The sequence below is a fragment of the Larus michahellis genome, chromosome 6 (genome assembly GCF_964199755.1).
Source record: "Larus michahellis chromosome 6, bLarMic1.1, whole genome shotgun sequence".
NCBI classification, from domain to species: Eukaryota; Metazoa; Chordata; class Aves; order Charadriiformes; family Laridae; genus Larus; species Larus michahellis.
In genome coordinates, this window is record NC_133901.1 from 20333800 (window position 1) to 20348977 (window position 15178).

A 15178-nucleotide genomic window follows, 5' to 3' on the forward strand; every position below is an offset into this window, starting at 1 on the left:
ATTTGCCGCGTTTCACTGTCAGGCTTATATTCCTTTGTGATGTAAATTTGGTGCTTGATTGTTAACGTATTTATACTGAGACCATTAGGACGTATGTAATTGCTACCTTTGAACTGAAGGTTTCTTGATGCTGTGTAATTAAGTTGAGATGTCTGATTGAAAGTCTGGCTTGTTTAAGCTTTCTGGACTTTAGTTTCAGATAAGTATGCTGCTCATATTCAGTCTGTTCTTTATTTGACTTGGCATTCAGCTGATGGAATTCATTAATTAAGCAGATTATGCTACAGCCCCATGGACTTCTAATGGGTATGCAAAATAGCCTTGAGGTCACGCTTTGGTTTTTTGAATTATGGATTGTGACATGTAAGTGTGGAATGAATATAAGCAAATGGATTAAATGCTTTGGAGATTTCTTCCATCTCAAACTTCAATTAATATTATTATTTTCATTGTTCTGGATGCAAATTTCCAAAGGGAACTGAATAATATATACTTTTTTCCTGAAGAAAATTAATTGAATGATGTTATGAAAATCCTTTCATTGTAGTGTTTGCTTATGGGGGAATAAATTAATCTCCTGCTTCTTTATTCCTTTGTATTTATAGTGTAAAACCTAAAAAAAAAAAATGCAGTCTTTCTTCTTTGAGTTTGTATGCAAGACAGAGAAGAAACGCTTTTTGGAAGATGCTAAAATGATTTCAGAAGACTGGTATAATTTGATAGTATGCTAGGTTAATTAGCATACGCTTTAAGGCATTTTGAGAGGTGTTGATGTTAATCATAAGAAGCTTACTAACAAATATTTGAATTTTAGGTTCAATATACACGTCTTAAAACTGCTAGAAAAATGAGAGAGAAAAGTGTGGGAGAGGCAAGTATCATACTGTGAGCTAAAGGAAGCGTGGATTTGACTTGGAGCGAGGTCAAAGCATGATCCAGACCAGAATTAGGTGAAGAAAGGTCTCCTGAGGCCTCTTCTGACTTCTCTAAAGACTCCGAGGAGCAGTGAAGTAGACTGGATCACCATAGAGTTTGGTATAAAAATGTAAAGGCTGTAAGACCTTTATGAGTAAATAAGCCCGAACAGTGCTAATGCTGTCTTAAGGAGATCTTTTGTAAACTACAATAATCTATTGTTGTTTTCAGTGGCTCTTTCCAGTCATTTGCCTTCCAAAAAGGAAACAGTATAGTCCTTTGATCTAGTATTTTTTTTGTCAGCTTAAACTTCACAGAAAACACGTTATTTTTGCTTGAAATTATAAAATATTTTTTTGCATTTTAAGTAAAGAGAAAAGGGGCTTGCTTTTGGTACAGTTAGCAGACAGAATCTGGTATGATGCAATTATAAAAAGGTCATGTTCATTTGTCAGGAAGTTGGCGTGTGCCTGGCATGGTCACGTTTACTCACCAAGTTGACACACTGAGGGTTCTGCAGCTCCTTGTGAGAACTTTGGTCCTCTTGGCTTTTGCGCATTCTGCATTTGCTAACAAAGGGGACATTTGCATAGATGAATGCTATTTGGGAAGAAAAAAAATAAAAATCAATATCTCATTTGTATCAATGTCTACCTCCACAAGTTCTTTCCTGGGGCATATAGACCTCCTGCAGAACTCTAGAATATAGAGCTGTGAGAGGACAGCCCGGGCCAGGAACAGAGGTAACAATAAAACATTTACCCCTCCTTCATGCTGCGAAGCATCCATAATCTGCTGTTAGTTTTCTACTTAACTATTCAGTTTTAGCTTTTAAAGAAATTAGTGACTGATCTCAATAATGAAAGTATTTCTTCTATCGCTTTTCTCTTTTAATCATAAACTTGACCAACGTTTTTTTTTATTTTGTCTGTAGCGTGTTATGTGGTGGTGAAGGTACATTATTTATGCCACTCTTGAATTTTTATGAACATGTAAATGATTAAATAAACTTTGGTTGCAGGTAGTCTTGTCAAGGTAATGTCTTTACGCATCAGTTTTTTAAATACTGTACTTTATCTTAATTAGATGAACTTTGGAATTTTTATAGATATGTAATCTGAAATTTGTAGGTGGTTCTAAAGAGTGTTCTGTTTAATGAGTCATAGGACAGCATGAATGCTGTGGTTTGTTGATGAAACAAGTGTATGATGTACTTCATTTTACAGTATACACAGTAGAAATAAGGCAATAGTTCAGTGGTCCAATAGCTTTGATAGGAAACAATGTTAAAGGAATCTCAGCCTGTTCCTGTCAAGGAATTAATTTGATCAAAAGTAGTCCTAAAATTAATAAACATAAGGATTGAGGGGTGGAGAATTTTTACCAAAATTGACCTTGTTGAGTCCTATTTGCAGCTTAGGTCTAAAAGAGAAACAAACCTCTGCTCTAGATCTGATTTCTATTTATGTTTTAATTCTTTAATAAAACCAGTGTCTGCTCACAAGGATCACTAAGGAAGAACAGGTTTCACAAGGAAACAATATAAATCAATAGCAATATTTTCCTGCATGGTCCTGAGACAAGTAGCCCTGAGAAGCAAGGATGATTTTCTTCCTGCTCTGTGAATTAGCTATCAAGTCTGGCGATGGTCTTCATTAGGTGGTTCTTCATTGTTGTTGTTGTTATTATTTTTTAATTAATTATTATAATAATTATTTTATTTTTCATTTTGTTTAAACAAAGGCAATTAGGTCAAAGAGCTATCCCCACACTAAAAGAGGCTTCCATGCACTCAAACAGTCTGAGCATCACCTCTTCCGGGGCAGAAAGCCCTGCTGTCTCCTATAGCAGTTTCTAAATACTGACCTTGAAGTCTTGAATTCAGTTCGTCTCATGGGGGTGGGGTGCAAACACCTCCTATAACAAAGTTTCTGTGCTGGTATGTGAGATTTGAGGCTTTGCCGTATAGTGTGTTTGAACTTAATGTTGAGCTGCACGAGTTATATTTAATGTAACTATATAATATACAGCACATATATAATAGATGCAATAAATGCATTTGCATGCATGTTTCTGACACTGTATATTGTGCTGTTATAGCTAAGCCATGCAAAATCTACTGCAGATTTCCTGAGGTGTCACGTGCATATACTCGCTCTGGTACTGTATTTCTCACTTTGTGCTAGTACAGAACAATCATCAAGTTAGTGTTTGCTTCTCATAAAAATACCCCAAAAAGCATAAAACCCCAACTCTGTATTTTTGTATCTAAACTCCTCAAGGAAAAAGGAAATTTTTATTGAAGGATGTCAGCTCAGTTGCTGGCAGAAGTATAGGTGTAGTTCAGATAGTTTCACAGTATGATTTCTTTCCATGTACACTGGTTACAGTGTAGCAATAAAGAGATGACATTTCAGTATTAAAGCTTTTAAAGACCTTTGCAAATAAGATATTTTAATGATGAATAAAGGCTTAAATGTTGGTCCATTTTAATGCTAGCGTATAAAAACTACACTATTAAATCTGGGATCTATTACCCCAGTGTTTGGTTTGTAAATAACAAAAAGACAAGTGAAATTCATTGTTTGGGGGAAAAGAAGCGTCCTTGGTTTAGTTACGGACAAAATTTATCTTGTTTTACAAAAATGAAATCCTTAAAAGGCAAATTAACAGATATTAAAATAGGAAATAAATGTTCAAACTTAGGAGAAAGTATAGTTATTCCTAGTGGTGAAAAGCTATTCCACGTTCTGACAAAATTTTAAATATTTATTTTATTAATACATTTCCCGAATGTAGTAGCTTACCATCGTAATGTCTAGCAAATTACAGAAAGGTATCTCTTTAGCCCATTTTTATTTTCTGGTTACTTTTATGGAAATTAAATTTTAAGGGTATTTCAGTCTTTTCAACTATACAACTGAGTAATTTTCTCTGCTTCCTGCTCAAACAGTCCCAGCAGTCTCAGCTGTGTTGCCTGGATACTCCATCTCCTGCGGCATCTGTAAATTAGCCAATTCAACAGGAGGATTCATATTCTAAAGAAAAGAGAAATCTTGGGGTGGGGCGGGAGAGCCATTTGTTAGCAGTAGCCTGAGTGGTGCTGTAAATTTTGCTGTTGAGAAAAATGAGTTTTTATTTGCTCATTTGTATGGGTTAATTAGGAGAATTGCTGGTACGTTCAGAATTTGGTTACATACGTGAGGGTTACATTCAGGATTGAAGTATATTGTAGTCTGAGATGTCTGTCCCCTTCAGGCACAATGGCTCTTACTTCTGTTGCTTGAGTTGTTTGGTTTTTTCCCCCCCCAGGATATATTTAACAAGTAGTAAGCTTTGACTTTATAGTCAGAAATATGTCTAACAGTCATATTTCAAAATTCACTTAAGCATGTGCTTAACTCACGCTCACTTTAAAAATAATACAACCCAAAGTTAAGTAACTTGCATCTGCATATGTGTGTGAAAAGCCATATTAATACATTGGAATATAAATTATCATACATTTTATCATTTTATCTTGGATGCCAGTTTATCTTCCTTGCCACTTTTTAGATAAATCTCTTTGCAGAGCACTGATAAATACTTTCCTTTCTTCTTTCCTGTCTTCCTTCAAGTGATTGCTGACAGTTTTATCAGTACAGGTTTGATTCTGTTAAAATTCAGGTTTCTGTAAGCAAAAAAGCAAAATGGATAATGCACTTCCTTTATTTGTCCTGCACATGTATTTGCAGAACTTGCTAATTATGTAAACAAGATCTAAGGAAAATTATGATTGACAGTTTATTAATGTTCAGAGTTTTTAAAGTGCTAAATTTAGAAAATTGGTAGTTCAGCCTGCCACATCTGTAATAAGCTTAAAAAGCTATTTGTTAATGGGTTTAATTTAATTTTCTCAACTTAATGCTTCCGTTTTTAGATTGCAGTGCTGGGCTGTGAAAATAGGGAAATGTACAAAAAGTTCTGTTTGAAATTCCCATCTGGAGCCGGATTAAGCTTTCTAATGGAAGCTTAGTACAACAGGAAGCCTCCACTGCTTTAGAAAGGAACAAAACCTTTTTTATGTACCTCTGCTTCTCAAATATTCATCTTCATTTGCATTGTTAAAATTATAATATATAGAAGGAGCTGTGGATTTGGAATGTCATAAATTGGCTGGTTTTCATTTCAATTTGAAGTAAAAATGAAAAAATTCCTTTGATATTTTTTCTCATTTTGCTTTTTGTCTCATTTTGTATTTTTTCTGACAGGCCAGAATTTATTGTACCATAAATCAGTACCATAATTTATTGTAACATTTTCCTCCCAAGGTTTTTTGTTTGTTTGTTTTTCTGAAGGTCAATTAAATATTGGAAAATTCAATTTTCATAAAATAATGCGATAATGAGCTACCTTTCTGTTGAAAGAGGCACTGATTCTTACGAGCCCTCCTCCACAGTATGTGCATGCAGCAGGCATAGCTCTGCAAGAGGGCCTTTCGCGCTTAAGAGAGTTCCTCAGCTGGCTCTTGTGTGTAAGCATAAATGTCTTTGTCCTGGTTCACTTTGATTCCAGATGCTTACTCATACTTTAGTAGTGTTATTGCTCCCTCTTGTGGTTCCTGCAACTCTGAAAGTTTTTTTAGGCTTGAAGTTTTTGTATCAAAACAGTTAATCATTTTAGCAAAGTATAAATATGCACAATAACACAAACTCCAGACTTCTGTAAAAGTTCTCTGACCAAATTTATCTTCTTTTATATATATATATTTTTTTTTCCCTGTTATGCAACATAAAAAAAAATATTTACTGTAATCAGGCTGAAAGTCCTATTAAAATGAAAACGATCTGGGGTGGAGTTGTGTTGCCAGACAGTTTCTGATTCAGTTCTGCACACAAGTAGAGAGCTGACTGTGTGACGCTTGTTGAACACTGACACTTAACAAAGAAATCCCTGTGTACTTTATTTCTGCTGTAGAAGTATAGATTTATTTTTATTATTATTTTTATTTTTAAGGTTTAAATCCCTTTCGATTGTATTGTTTGTGGACTGTTTTGTATATGCAGTTTTCAGCCCAGCAGTACAAGAGCGGACCAAGTCTGTGGTGTATTTGAAACTTGCAGAACAGTTTAGGAGATCTAAGCATTCTTTCACTGACTTGAACTCTGTTTCAGTGAGTTAACCTAGACTTTTTTGTGTTTATCTCTTTTCCGGTGGTACTCATTACTTGCATTGGGGGGGTATCTTCTCTGTTTAAGCATCCAGCAGTGTTGGATTCGTTCTTCCTGGGGAATAGTACAATACCCAAAACAATGACTTCCAACTTTAATGGGGCCACTTGATACTACTTTCCCAGTACCACTTAGTTGAGGCTACATGTGCTAGTTGATTTGAAGCCTGAAGTAATTAGAAATAAAGGCTGAGATTATAATCAGCGTTGTACGTTGCAAAACTTGAGAATTCCTTTAAGATCATCTACTTAAAATACTAGTTATTTGAACCCCTTTATAGATTGTTAGTGCCTTTGGCTGTGGTGTTAAAGTGCAATGGTACTTCAGAAACTGAAGAGATTATTTTTTTGGTAAGGATATTTTTTTATTTAATTCACAACAGTATTAGCGACTGAGTTAAAAAAAAAAAAACAAAAAACAAAAAACCAAAGAAATATTTCCAAATTACTTACCTAAAGGTATCATAACTTTAACATGACAAGATGTCAGTCTCCCTATGCCTTTTTGGTAGTTAGTAAGTAATTAGATTTTTTTGCATACTTGCAAAAGTCCTGAGTAAGAGCAGGTGTTGTTTCAGTGGGAAATAACCTCACACCGTGAAATTTCTGAGCTGACATACTTAGAATACTTGACTCCCTTGAGCTGTTTTCCCATATGCTTTTGGAAGTTTTCACATTTTGATTTACCTCTCTAGGAAACCTTCCCATCCTCAGCTTGAAGCTTTCATTAAACATATGTCCAAAGGATCTGCAGCTCAAATGGATGGTTCCCTAAGCAGCCTGCCTCGTTACCCTAGTCATTCTTTGTGCGAAATGGGAGAGCTTACCCAGACAGGTAAGTTTCCGTAGCAGCTCTGTCTTTTCCTCTGCCCTGTTAAATACAGTCTGCATTAAAAGGGATCTTCTGTTTTTCTTTATATTGAAACAAATGCTTTTTTATGGGAAGCTTCTAATGTTGGTGATAGCCTAGCTTATGCTGGGGTAGGAATAAAGTATTGGATTCTCTACTGCAAAAGTGGTAACATTTCTAGAAACCAGGCTTGCCAATTCTGTTACAGATTGGTCACGCTTGGCTTGTGTGTGTCTGTTTGCATTTGTTTTTCTGCGTGTATTCATATTTGTGGGTCAAAAATAAAAATACAGAAGTGCTTTCCCACAAACGTGGAAACATACTGTTGCACAACTGGGTAGAAATGTGATTGCAGCAAGGGTTAGTCACATGTGGATTTTTCTCTTCAACATTCATTAATTTAATTTGAAAATTCACATTAATGATACTTTTCTGTTCTCCTGTGTCTTTTTACATTTTAATAATGATCCATTCCATTGTATTCCCACACCTTGCTTTTACTGTGTTGCTCTTTTTATCTTAAAAACCAATGACTGAAAGAGATATCACAGTGGATCAGGGTAGTCAGTGGGTTTGGGGCCTGACAAGGGAGAATGAAGAGAGTGGTGAAGATCTGGGGAGTTAGCACCGTTTGCTTCTTACCAACTGTCTTTCCAGGAATCTCCTGTATTTTTTAGTCCAAAACTTGCCTGTCAAGTCCTCATCTGTTTTGGGATCCCATCAGAAGTAATATTTGTGTTAGGCCAGTGTCAGATCTTGCAGAGTGAGACGTTTGGAGAAATCTATTCAGGTTCCCAAGGAACTCTTCCTAACACAGCATGTTTTGTGTGAAAACGGATTCATCGTTGCACACAGCTTGTAACTGAGCCAATATTTGGGGCTCCTGTTGCCTGTAGCAAGTTATATAGATGTTCTAGTCATACAGGGTTTACGCCTGTTGCTTTGCTGCTGTGAAAGGATAACACAAGCAAGGTGGATTCTGGAGTAATGGTTTTGGCGTGTGGGAGGGATGCACACCCTCTTCTTTTCCATCTGGAAAAGGCAGAGCGTTAGCCTATAAATTACCAAGCAGTTTGAGTACTCCCTGAAGGAAGATGGAGAAGGAAGTTTGGTGCCATTGTCACACCTCACCACTCTGCTTTGTGAGTTTACACACTAGTTTACGTTCTGTGTATTCTTTTCCTGAGTGCTGGTAGTTTTACTGGCTGCCATAACTTTGTGGGGAGCACAGCATTCACTGCCTGTCTGAAAACCTGACTCAGGTGCAGTCTGGATCCATCTTCATAACTGTCTTACTTTTATAGTTGTGTTGGACTCATTCAGTCTATATTGTGTCTCTAGTCCAAAGAACAAATGTTAAATTGCTAAGGTTTTAAACAAATTTTACAGAACCACCATCTATATCTCAGTTTAGCTCCTAGAATCTGAGAGATACTGAAGAATAGCAGGTATCTTATATTTCATGCAATTTTCCTAATAGTCAAGCATAGGTGAAGTTAAATTTTGAAGTTCATAACCTTTTAACTAATTGTTCATCTATCAGTAAGACTGCTAGCCGTATTATTTTTTTTTTCTCCAAAACTGAGAACATTCTAATTATATGTTGTAATTTCTTAAAAAATTCTCTTTCAGGGGTTGTACAACACTTGCGAAATGGACAACTATTACGAGAAATTTATATAAACAAACATAAGCTGCTTCTGAGTGACTGGACAGCAAAGCAGCTCTACTTGGAGACAACAGGAAAAAGTCGAACCCTGCAGAGTGCGTTGGCACTGCTCTACACCTTTTTGCCAGATTTTGACTGGAAGAAAATTAACATGAGGCATCAGTGGAGCACCATTTTTTGCTCTGGAAGCTGCGACTGTCCTATGCGAAACCATTACCTAGAAGAGGAACAGCGCAGACAGTACAGTTTACGGGTGAAAAACAATGATTTGGAGAAAATATATGTGGATATGGCAAAGATTGTAGGCATTCCCACCAGGCAGTTGAGGGCTTCTAACCCAATAGATTCACTCTTGTGCTATTTTTGCCACAACGTCAGTTTTCCATGTACCAAAACTGGCTGCATTAGTATGGAACACTTCAAAGTAATCAAAAGGCATCAGTTGGAGGATGAGAGAGAAAGACAGGAAAAGAAACTTTATTTCTTGTATGCACTATTGGCTACTCATCCTCTCCTCAACCAGACTGTTAATCGTCTGCAGCGGATTGCAGAAGGCAAGAAAGAAGAAGTCTTTGTTCTCTACTCTGCACATGATGTCACACTGTCACCTGTTCTTAGTGCCTTGGGCATTACAGAGGCCAGATTTCCAAGATTTGCTGCCAGATTAGTTTTTGAGCTGTGGCAGGATGGGAAGAGACCCAAAGAACACTTTATCCGCATCCTGTATAACGGTGCCGATGTCACATTCCAAACCTCATTTTGCAAGGATTATTATAAACGTTTCAGCAAGCCAATGTGCCCACTAGAAAAATTTGTTAACTTTGTCAAGAGGGATATGTTCTTAGTTTTTAACAGCACTAGTTATTATGATGCATGTCGTAGAAGACTGCTGTAGGGAAGGAAAGTGAAAAGGAAGCGATGTTAATTTGCGTATCAGTGAAAGTCTGTATTCTGGTTGAGGCGCAGTTGAGTTTTGTTATTTCTTGTATGTGTAAGTACAAAAGGATATTGCTTGGAACATTCTTCAAATAGTTTTACTTTCGTTCAGACTGCAGATGGTCTCCAATAGAAGAACAAATACCGAGGGAGTGCTACATATATGTGTGTGCTCACAAATGCTGTGTTAACTGAAATGAAATGATAAATCACATGGGCTACTGTAACCTGGACGTCACTTGATGGAGTGAGAGAGCATAGACTTTGTTTCTCTGTATTCCAGAGCAATACTTGGATATGATAAGCTTAAAACCAACACCCTTTTTTTTCCACCACCATCTCAGTCATACTAAGCAGTTTGTATCAAGGTATTTATGAATTCCAGGCATCTGCCTTAAACCATTTGTAAGGAAATCTCGAAGATTCCTACTCAAAAAGAAGAATTTTAATATTTAGGGGCAGGTCTTTAAAGCAAAGTGCATGTGTGTATCCGTGCATGCTTACCCTCAGCATGTACAAATGACCGTGTGCCTTTCTGACCTCACAGACCTATAAATACTTGGCTATTGTTGCCAGTGCCAGAGAAGGGTGTACTGGAAAATTAATACAAAACTCTATTCTTTGATCGCACTTTCAGCACTTTGAATAGTTCAAACACAGTCTAGAAATATGTAAAGGTCTTGTGACATTAAAATAGATAGCAAACACTAACATTACCACTAAACTTGCGTGGGAAATTAGGATTAGAAATCAGTTTTATGGTGAAGCGTTGGGCTCTTTCCCATTGTGAACATGTTCAAGCTGCTGTGCTATGGAACAAATCAATGTTTTAGGAATTTGATATTGTGATTGCTTGAGACAGCTTGACTAAACACTAAGAAAATTTTGTAGTTGAGTTAGTATTTTTATGGACTAGGAAGCTCTTATTTTGTAAGATCAGACTTGTACATATTGTACTGTGTCTATTTATAACACAGTAGATCTTTCTTACTTGTTTAGTTTGTAAAGACTCGTGAAGCCGACTTTTAGACATTTTTCCCCTTCCAGGATATTTAGACTTAAGAATAAACTGTCTTTTATGGGTAGCAATGAGTAGATATGAAAACTTGTACTTCAAACTGCTTTCATCTCTTTAGGATTAGTAAATTGAGAACCAATTTTTAATAGAACTCATAGAAGAAGTTTTATAATGGTGGAGGTTTTGTACACCTCTAGAAATAATTTAGTCTGTGACTTGTGATTCAATGGTGCTAGTTTATCAAAGAAAAAATAACTCAGCCTAAGTTCTCTGACTATTGGCATTCCACTCTCTCTGTTTTCAATGCTGCATTCGAACATGTTTCTCTAAATAAAATTTTGGGGACTCTTTGTATACTTGTGTGTTATGTTTATTCTGACTTCCTTAGCTGTTAGCAGTAACAAAGTGAGTGTGTATTGTTAAGCTACTTGTTGCATTAGTAACTTCTGCACTTAATATGTTCTGGTTCCCCATCTGAGAAGGAGCAAGTAAACATTTCATGAATGTTGAAACAGAAATTGTGATAGAAAATTTGGGGCTTCTGTGCCACATTAGAATGTGTAACTTCTGGAAGGGTTTTCGTTTTGTCTGAGAGACTAGCGCGTTAGTCATCATACATGTTTGTGTGCTGGAGGGCAAGCAGGAAGAGAGAATCTGAAAGTTCAGCTTGCTTTGTATAAATTATGTGAACTGAACCGTTTGTGCAACGGTCAGTACCAACTATTCCAAAGAGCTGTTGAGCTATCTGCAAAAGGCAGCTGTAGCTCTTCAGACTGTTATCAGTTGGAGCTTTGATGCTGTTTGGTGACCATTTGCAGGAATGATGCTGAAGTGCAGAAAACGTTACCATAGGCATATCATTGGTATTTCAAGTGTGTTATTTAGAAACTTTGAACCCGTAACAGCTTCTGCAAATGCCAGACTTGGTGTCTTCAAATCCTCTGCTAAGGAATTTTCTTCTGAAGACAGACCGTAGAAGTGTTTTGTTTTGCTTTCCTTTTGCAGAAAGATCCCCCGTGTCTGCTGTAGGGATTTTGAGATGCAGCCATAAATTGGAGGAGACATGAATTTGGATGGATTTCTCATTTGCTGGGCTCAAAGAAGTACTGAGGTCCCAGATATTAATGGCTATTGCAGGTATTTTCCAAACCTCTAGTTTAACTCTTTTTTATAGCAGCAAAAATGCACTGATTTTACGGACCTTTGGTTGCTGGTCAACTAATAAGCATTCTACTTGAAGTCTCAAGTAAGTAGACCTTGGGATTAATCCCCCTAGATAAATCAGTCAAGTTGGATGCCAGGAAATGCGTTCATGTGTATAGTCATACATCAAGAAGAAAGTGAGACAGATGCAGAAAGATCAGATTCTTTTAGTAGCTGAAGTTCCTCAGGTTGACCCAGATGTCAAATGTCTGTCCTTTCTGGATGTCTAATCTCAACCAATGCTGCTGTGTTGAAAGGTATCCCTAATAATGGTGGTAATGATGAATATGAAGTATTGTTAACCTCTAGCCAGAGTTCTCTTTATGCTTAGAGAGATATGGGAACTGGTATTTCATTCCTCATTTCTGTTTTTTCTTCATCAACCTTTGCGTCACTGTCACCCGCAAACTTCTGTTGTGTTTAAGGAGGGTGAAAAAGTGGGTGTAGGAATACTTCATGCTCTTTCCAGCGTTGTTCGTGCCAAGTGCTCCCCCTGCTGTCACTCCTTACTTCACAGTCTCTGAATAAAGGCATGATCTCTGACATCATGTTTTTAAGAAAGTCAGTGTGGTGCTGAGTGACTTATGAAGAACAAACACGTGTACAGTATAAAAATGGAGGAGCACAGGCTGAATGTAACCTTTGTGCATAGAGAAATGTATAAGAAAAGAGGTGTGTGGCCATAATGGAATGTAACAAGGTGAAGGAAGCAGTGCACTTAATAGTTGTTGATGTCTTTGTCAGTTTTTCTTTGGGCACCCACTCTGTAACAGTTTGTACGATCAGGGCCACGTCCATGCAGTTTAGTGAAAAGGCACCTACGTTATTTTGACTGTTTCCAGTTGTTGCTCTTCCTGCATGCTTTTGTCCTTCATTTGAAGAAGAAACAAGGTTACATGAAAATTAACAGGTAAGTAGCTTTTACTGTTTCTAAGGGAAATGCAGGTCATTGCATTGTGTTCTTACAGTTCCCTTACTTTAAACATATGTATATATATGTAGAGACCCCACAACCTCCCTGGGCACCCTGTGGCATTACTCAGTCACCCTCACTGCTTAAAAAAAAAAAAAAAGAAGCTTCCTTTATGTTCAGGTGGACCCTCCTGTGTGTCAGTTTGTCCCCACTACCTATTGTCCTGTCACTGGGCACCACTGAAAAAATGCCGTTTTTACACCTTCCCTTCATATAATTATACACATTGATGAGATCCCCCCTGAGCCTTCTCTTCCCTGGGCTAAGCAGTGCCAGCTCTCTCAGCCTTCCCCCATGTAAGGGGTGCTCCAGCTCCAGCCCCTTCATCATCATGGCCCTTCAGTGGGGACCCTCCAGTAGCTCCATCTCTCTTGTACTGGGCGTGACAACGAGCACGATTGCTGTCTCAGCCAAAATGGCCTTCCACTATGGTCAGGGCAGTGGTGAGAAACCTGGATTGGGGAATTTAAGGAAAATCTGGGGCAAAATTTTCAAAGGTACAGAAGGGTCAGATTCTTCATATTGTTAGATGGCTGAAGGTGCAGAACAGTTACAGCGAAAGGTATCTTTTCCTGTCTTTTCGTATTTTGGTGTTAATGTCATAAATAAGTTTCCTTGTTTCCTGTAGCAGTCAGTGAGAACAAGAACTAACTTACCATGTTGCTAGCACCTGCTTACCTGTACATCTGAGGGTCAGTGGGTGGACATTACCAAACCTCTAAGGTAAAATAAATAAATAAATAAGCTAATTAAATAAAATAAGCTATATGCTAAGTATATGCATAGTTCATTAAGATACACTCACCTCTTCTAAGTCACATACTCAGAGGATCTGCAGCAATGAAAGACCTGATACATCTCCAGTGCCACTGGAGCTAAAAGAAACAGCTGCAGGGCTGAGATCCTTCTCGCAAACCTCTGGCTTGGCTATGAAGACAAAATGATAAGCAAACTGCATTATCAAAACTTGATTAATTATTAGGTTTTAAAGTTTGGCCTAATTTATGATTCAATTTGCAATTGTGAGTGGATTTATTTACAGTAATAAATTTAACTACCTGAACAATGGAAAGAGGAATCGGTGGGAATTTATTTATCCGGGAATTGATGAATACCCTTTCTATAGGGATGCACCGATGAATGAGACCTACCAACTGGAAACATTGACTTGTGCAGTTGCACAGTGTAATCAAATGATGGAGCAGAAATAAAAGCTTCTGCTTTAAGGAATGCTGTTGGAGATTGTGTTGTTGCCTTGAAATTGATGTATGAGTGGGATGTTTTGTTTGTGTGCTAAATACAGTATTTAGAAACTGATGTTTAAACATGCTGAGTACTTGTAGTGTGAGTGAAATGTGTGCAGTCTTTCCTCATAAAATTCAGCATATTTTTTAGTGCAGTGCTGATGCGCAGTCTCTTTACCCTCCATTTGTTTCAGTTCTGATAGGTGTAATAGCTTTAGTTTTAAATGCTCCTTGAACATTACAAATGCCAAATGGCTTGGTTTGAGTTGTCATGTTCTATTTTTGTATTTGGGAGTGGCTGAGAAGGCATATAAATGCAAAATATTAGGGTGCAAAGTAGTACGGAAAGAAGGTTGTCTTTGAAAATGGTAGCTGAGAGTAAAAGATTCGAAGAAAGAAAGAAATAGGATGCCCTCTCGTGGCGGTTTTCTGTACAAAAATGGGTTTGTGTGAATTAAACTGGGAATAAAATATGCCTTTGCTCGGAAATTGCAACACTGTGGAAAAGTAGAGTTAAAACCAGGTAAGTTGTAGATGGATTTCATTCTGCAGACTGAAAAAGAGGCCTCCTTCTCCATGGTTTAAGTGAATGGTTATTTATTTATAGAAGATGCTCAAAACCTTCTGCGGTGAAGCAGGAATAACGACAGCTGTGATGGTTATTTTGAAGCAAATTGTTCATATTGCTGAACACAGGTGTATTCTCCAGGTCACTACAGCTTTGCTGTCCTCTGTACCAAATTCAGTCCTGCTCTTTCCAGCAGAGCAAGTTTTGAAGTTAGTGAAGCCTATAGTACATGGAATTATGAAGCAGTCAGTTGCTGGTTTGGTCTCGGGTAGTTTGCTTGCCTTGCGGTTTGGTTTCTTCAACTTTTCCGCATGAAAGGAGCTATGCCACATTGTGTGTACTATGTCGTTATTCCCTCAAACTGAAAACAGATACCATTAAGATCTTTGTTTCCGAAAGTCCTGGACAGCTGTTTTCAAAAGTGATTTAGAGCTAGTCTTTAAGGTATTCCTTTAGGATCCCCGAACAAAAAGTTTTTCTTCTATTGAAAGTAGAAAAAAAAAAGTGAAAAGAGTGGTCTCATTTGAAATGTAAAGCAATACAGATTTTACTCTAAGAATAGTCTTTACGGTAGGGGAAAAAACCAAAACACA

At 37.4% G+C, this 15178-nt stretch overlaps 1 protein-coding gene across 4 annotated transcripts in view; it reads left to right on the forward strand.

The window, feature by feature from the left end:
- Window positions 1-10953, forward strand: part of PXYLP1 (2-phosphoxylose phosphatase 1) — a 115321-nt gene extending 104368 nt beyond the window's left edge. For all 4 annotated transcript variants that reach the window (XM_074591870.1, XM_074591872.1, XM_074591871.1 and 1 more), the window contains 2 exons: window positions 6820-6959; window positions 8607-10953. In XM_074591870.1, the coding sequence (XP_074447971.1) occupies window positions 6820-6959; window positions 8607-9538 (1072 nt within the window). In that variant the 3' untranslated portion in view covers window positions 9539-10953. The remainder of the gene's footprint in view (window positions 1-6819; window positions 6960-8606) is intronic.
- The last annotated feature ends 4225 nt before the right edge of the window (window positions 10954-15178 follow it).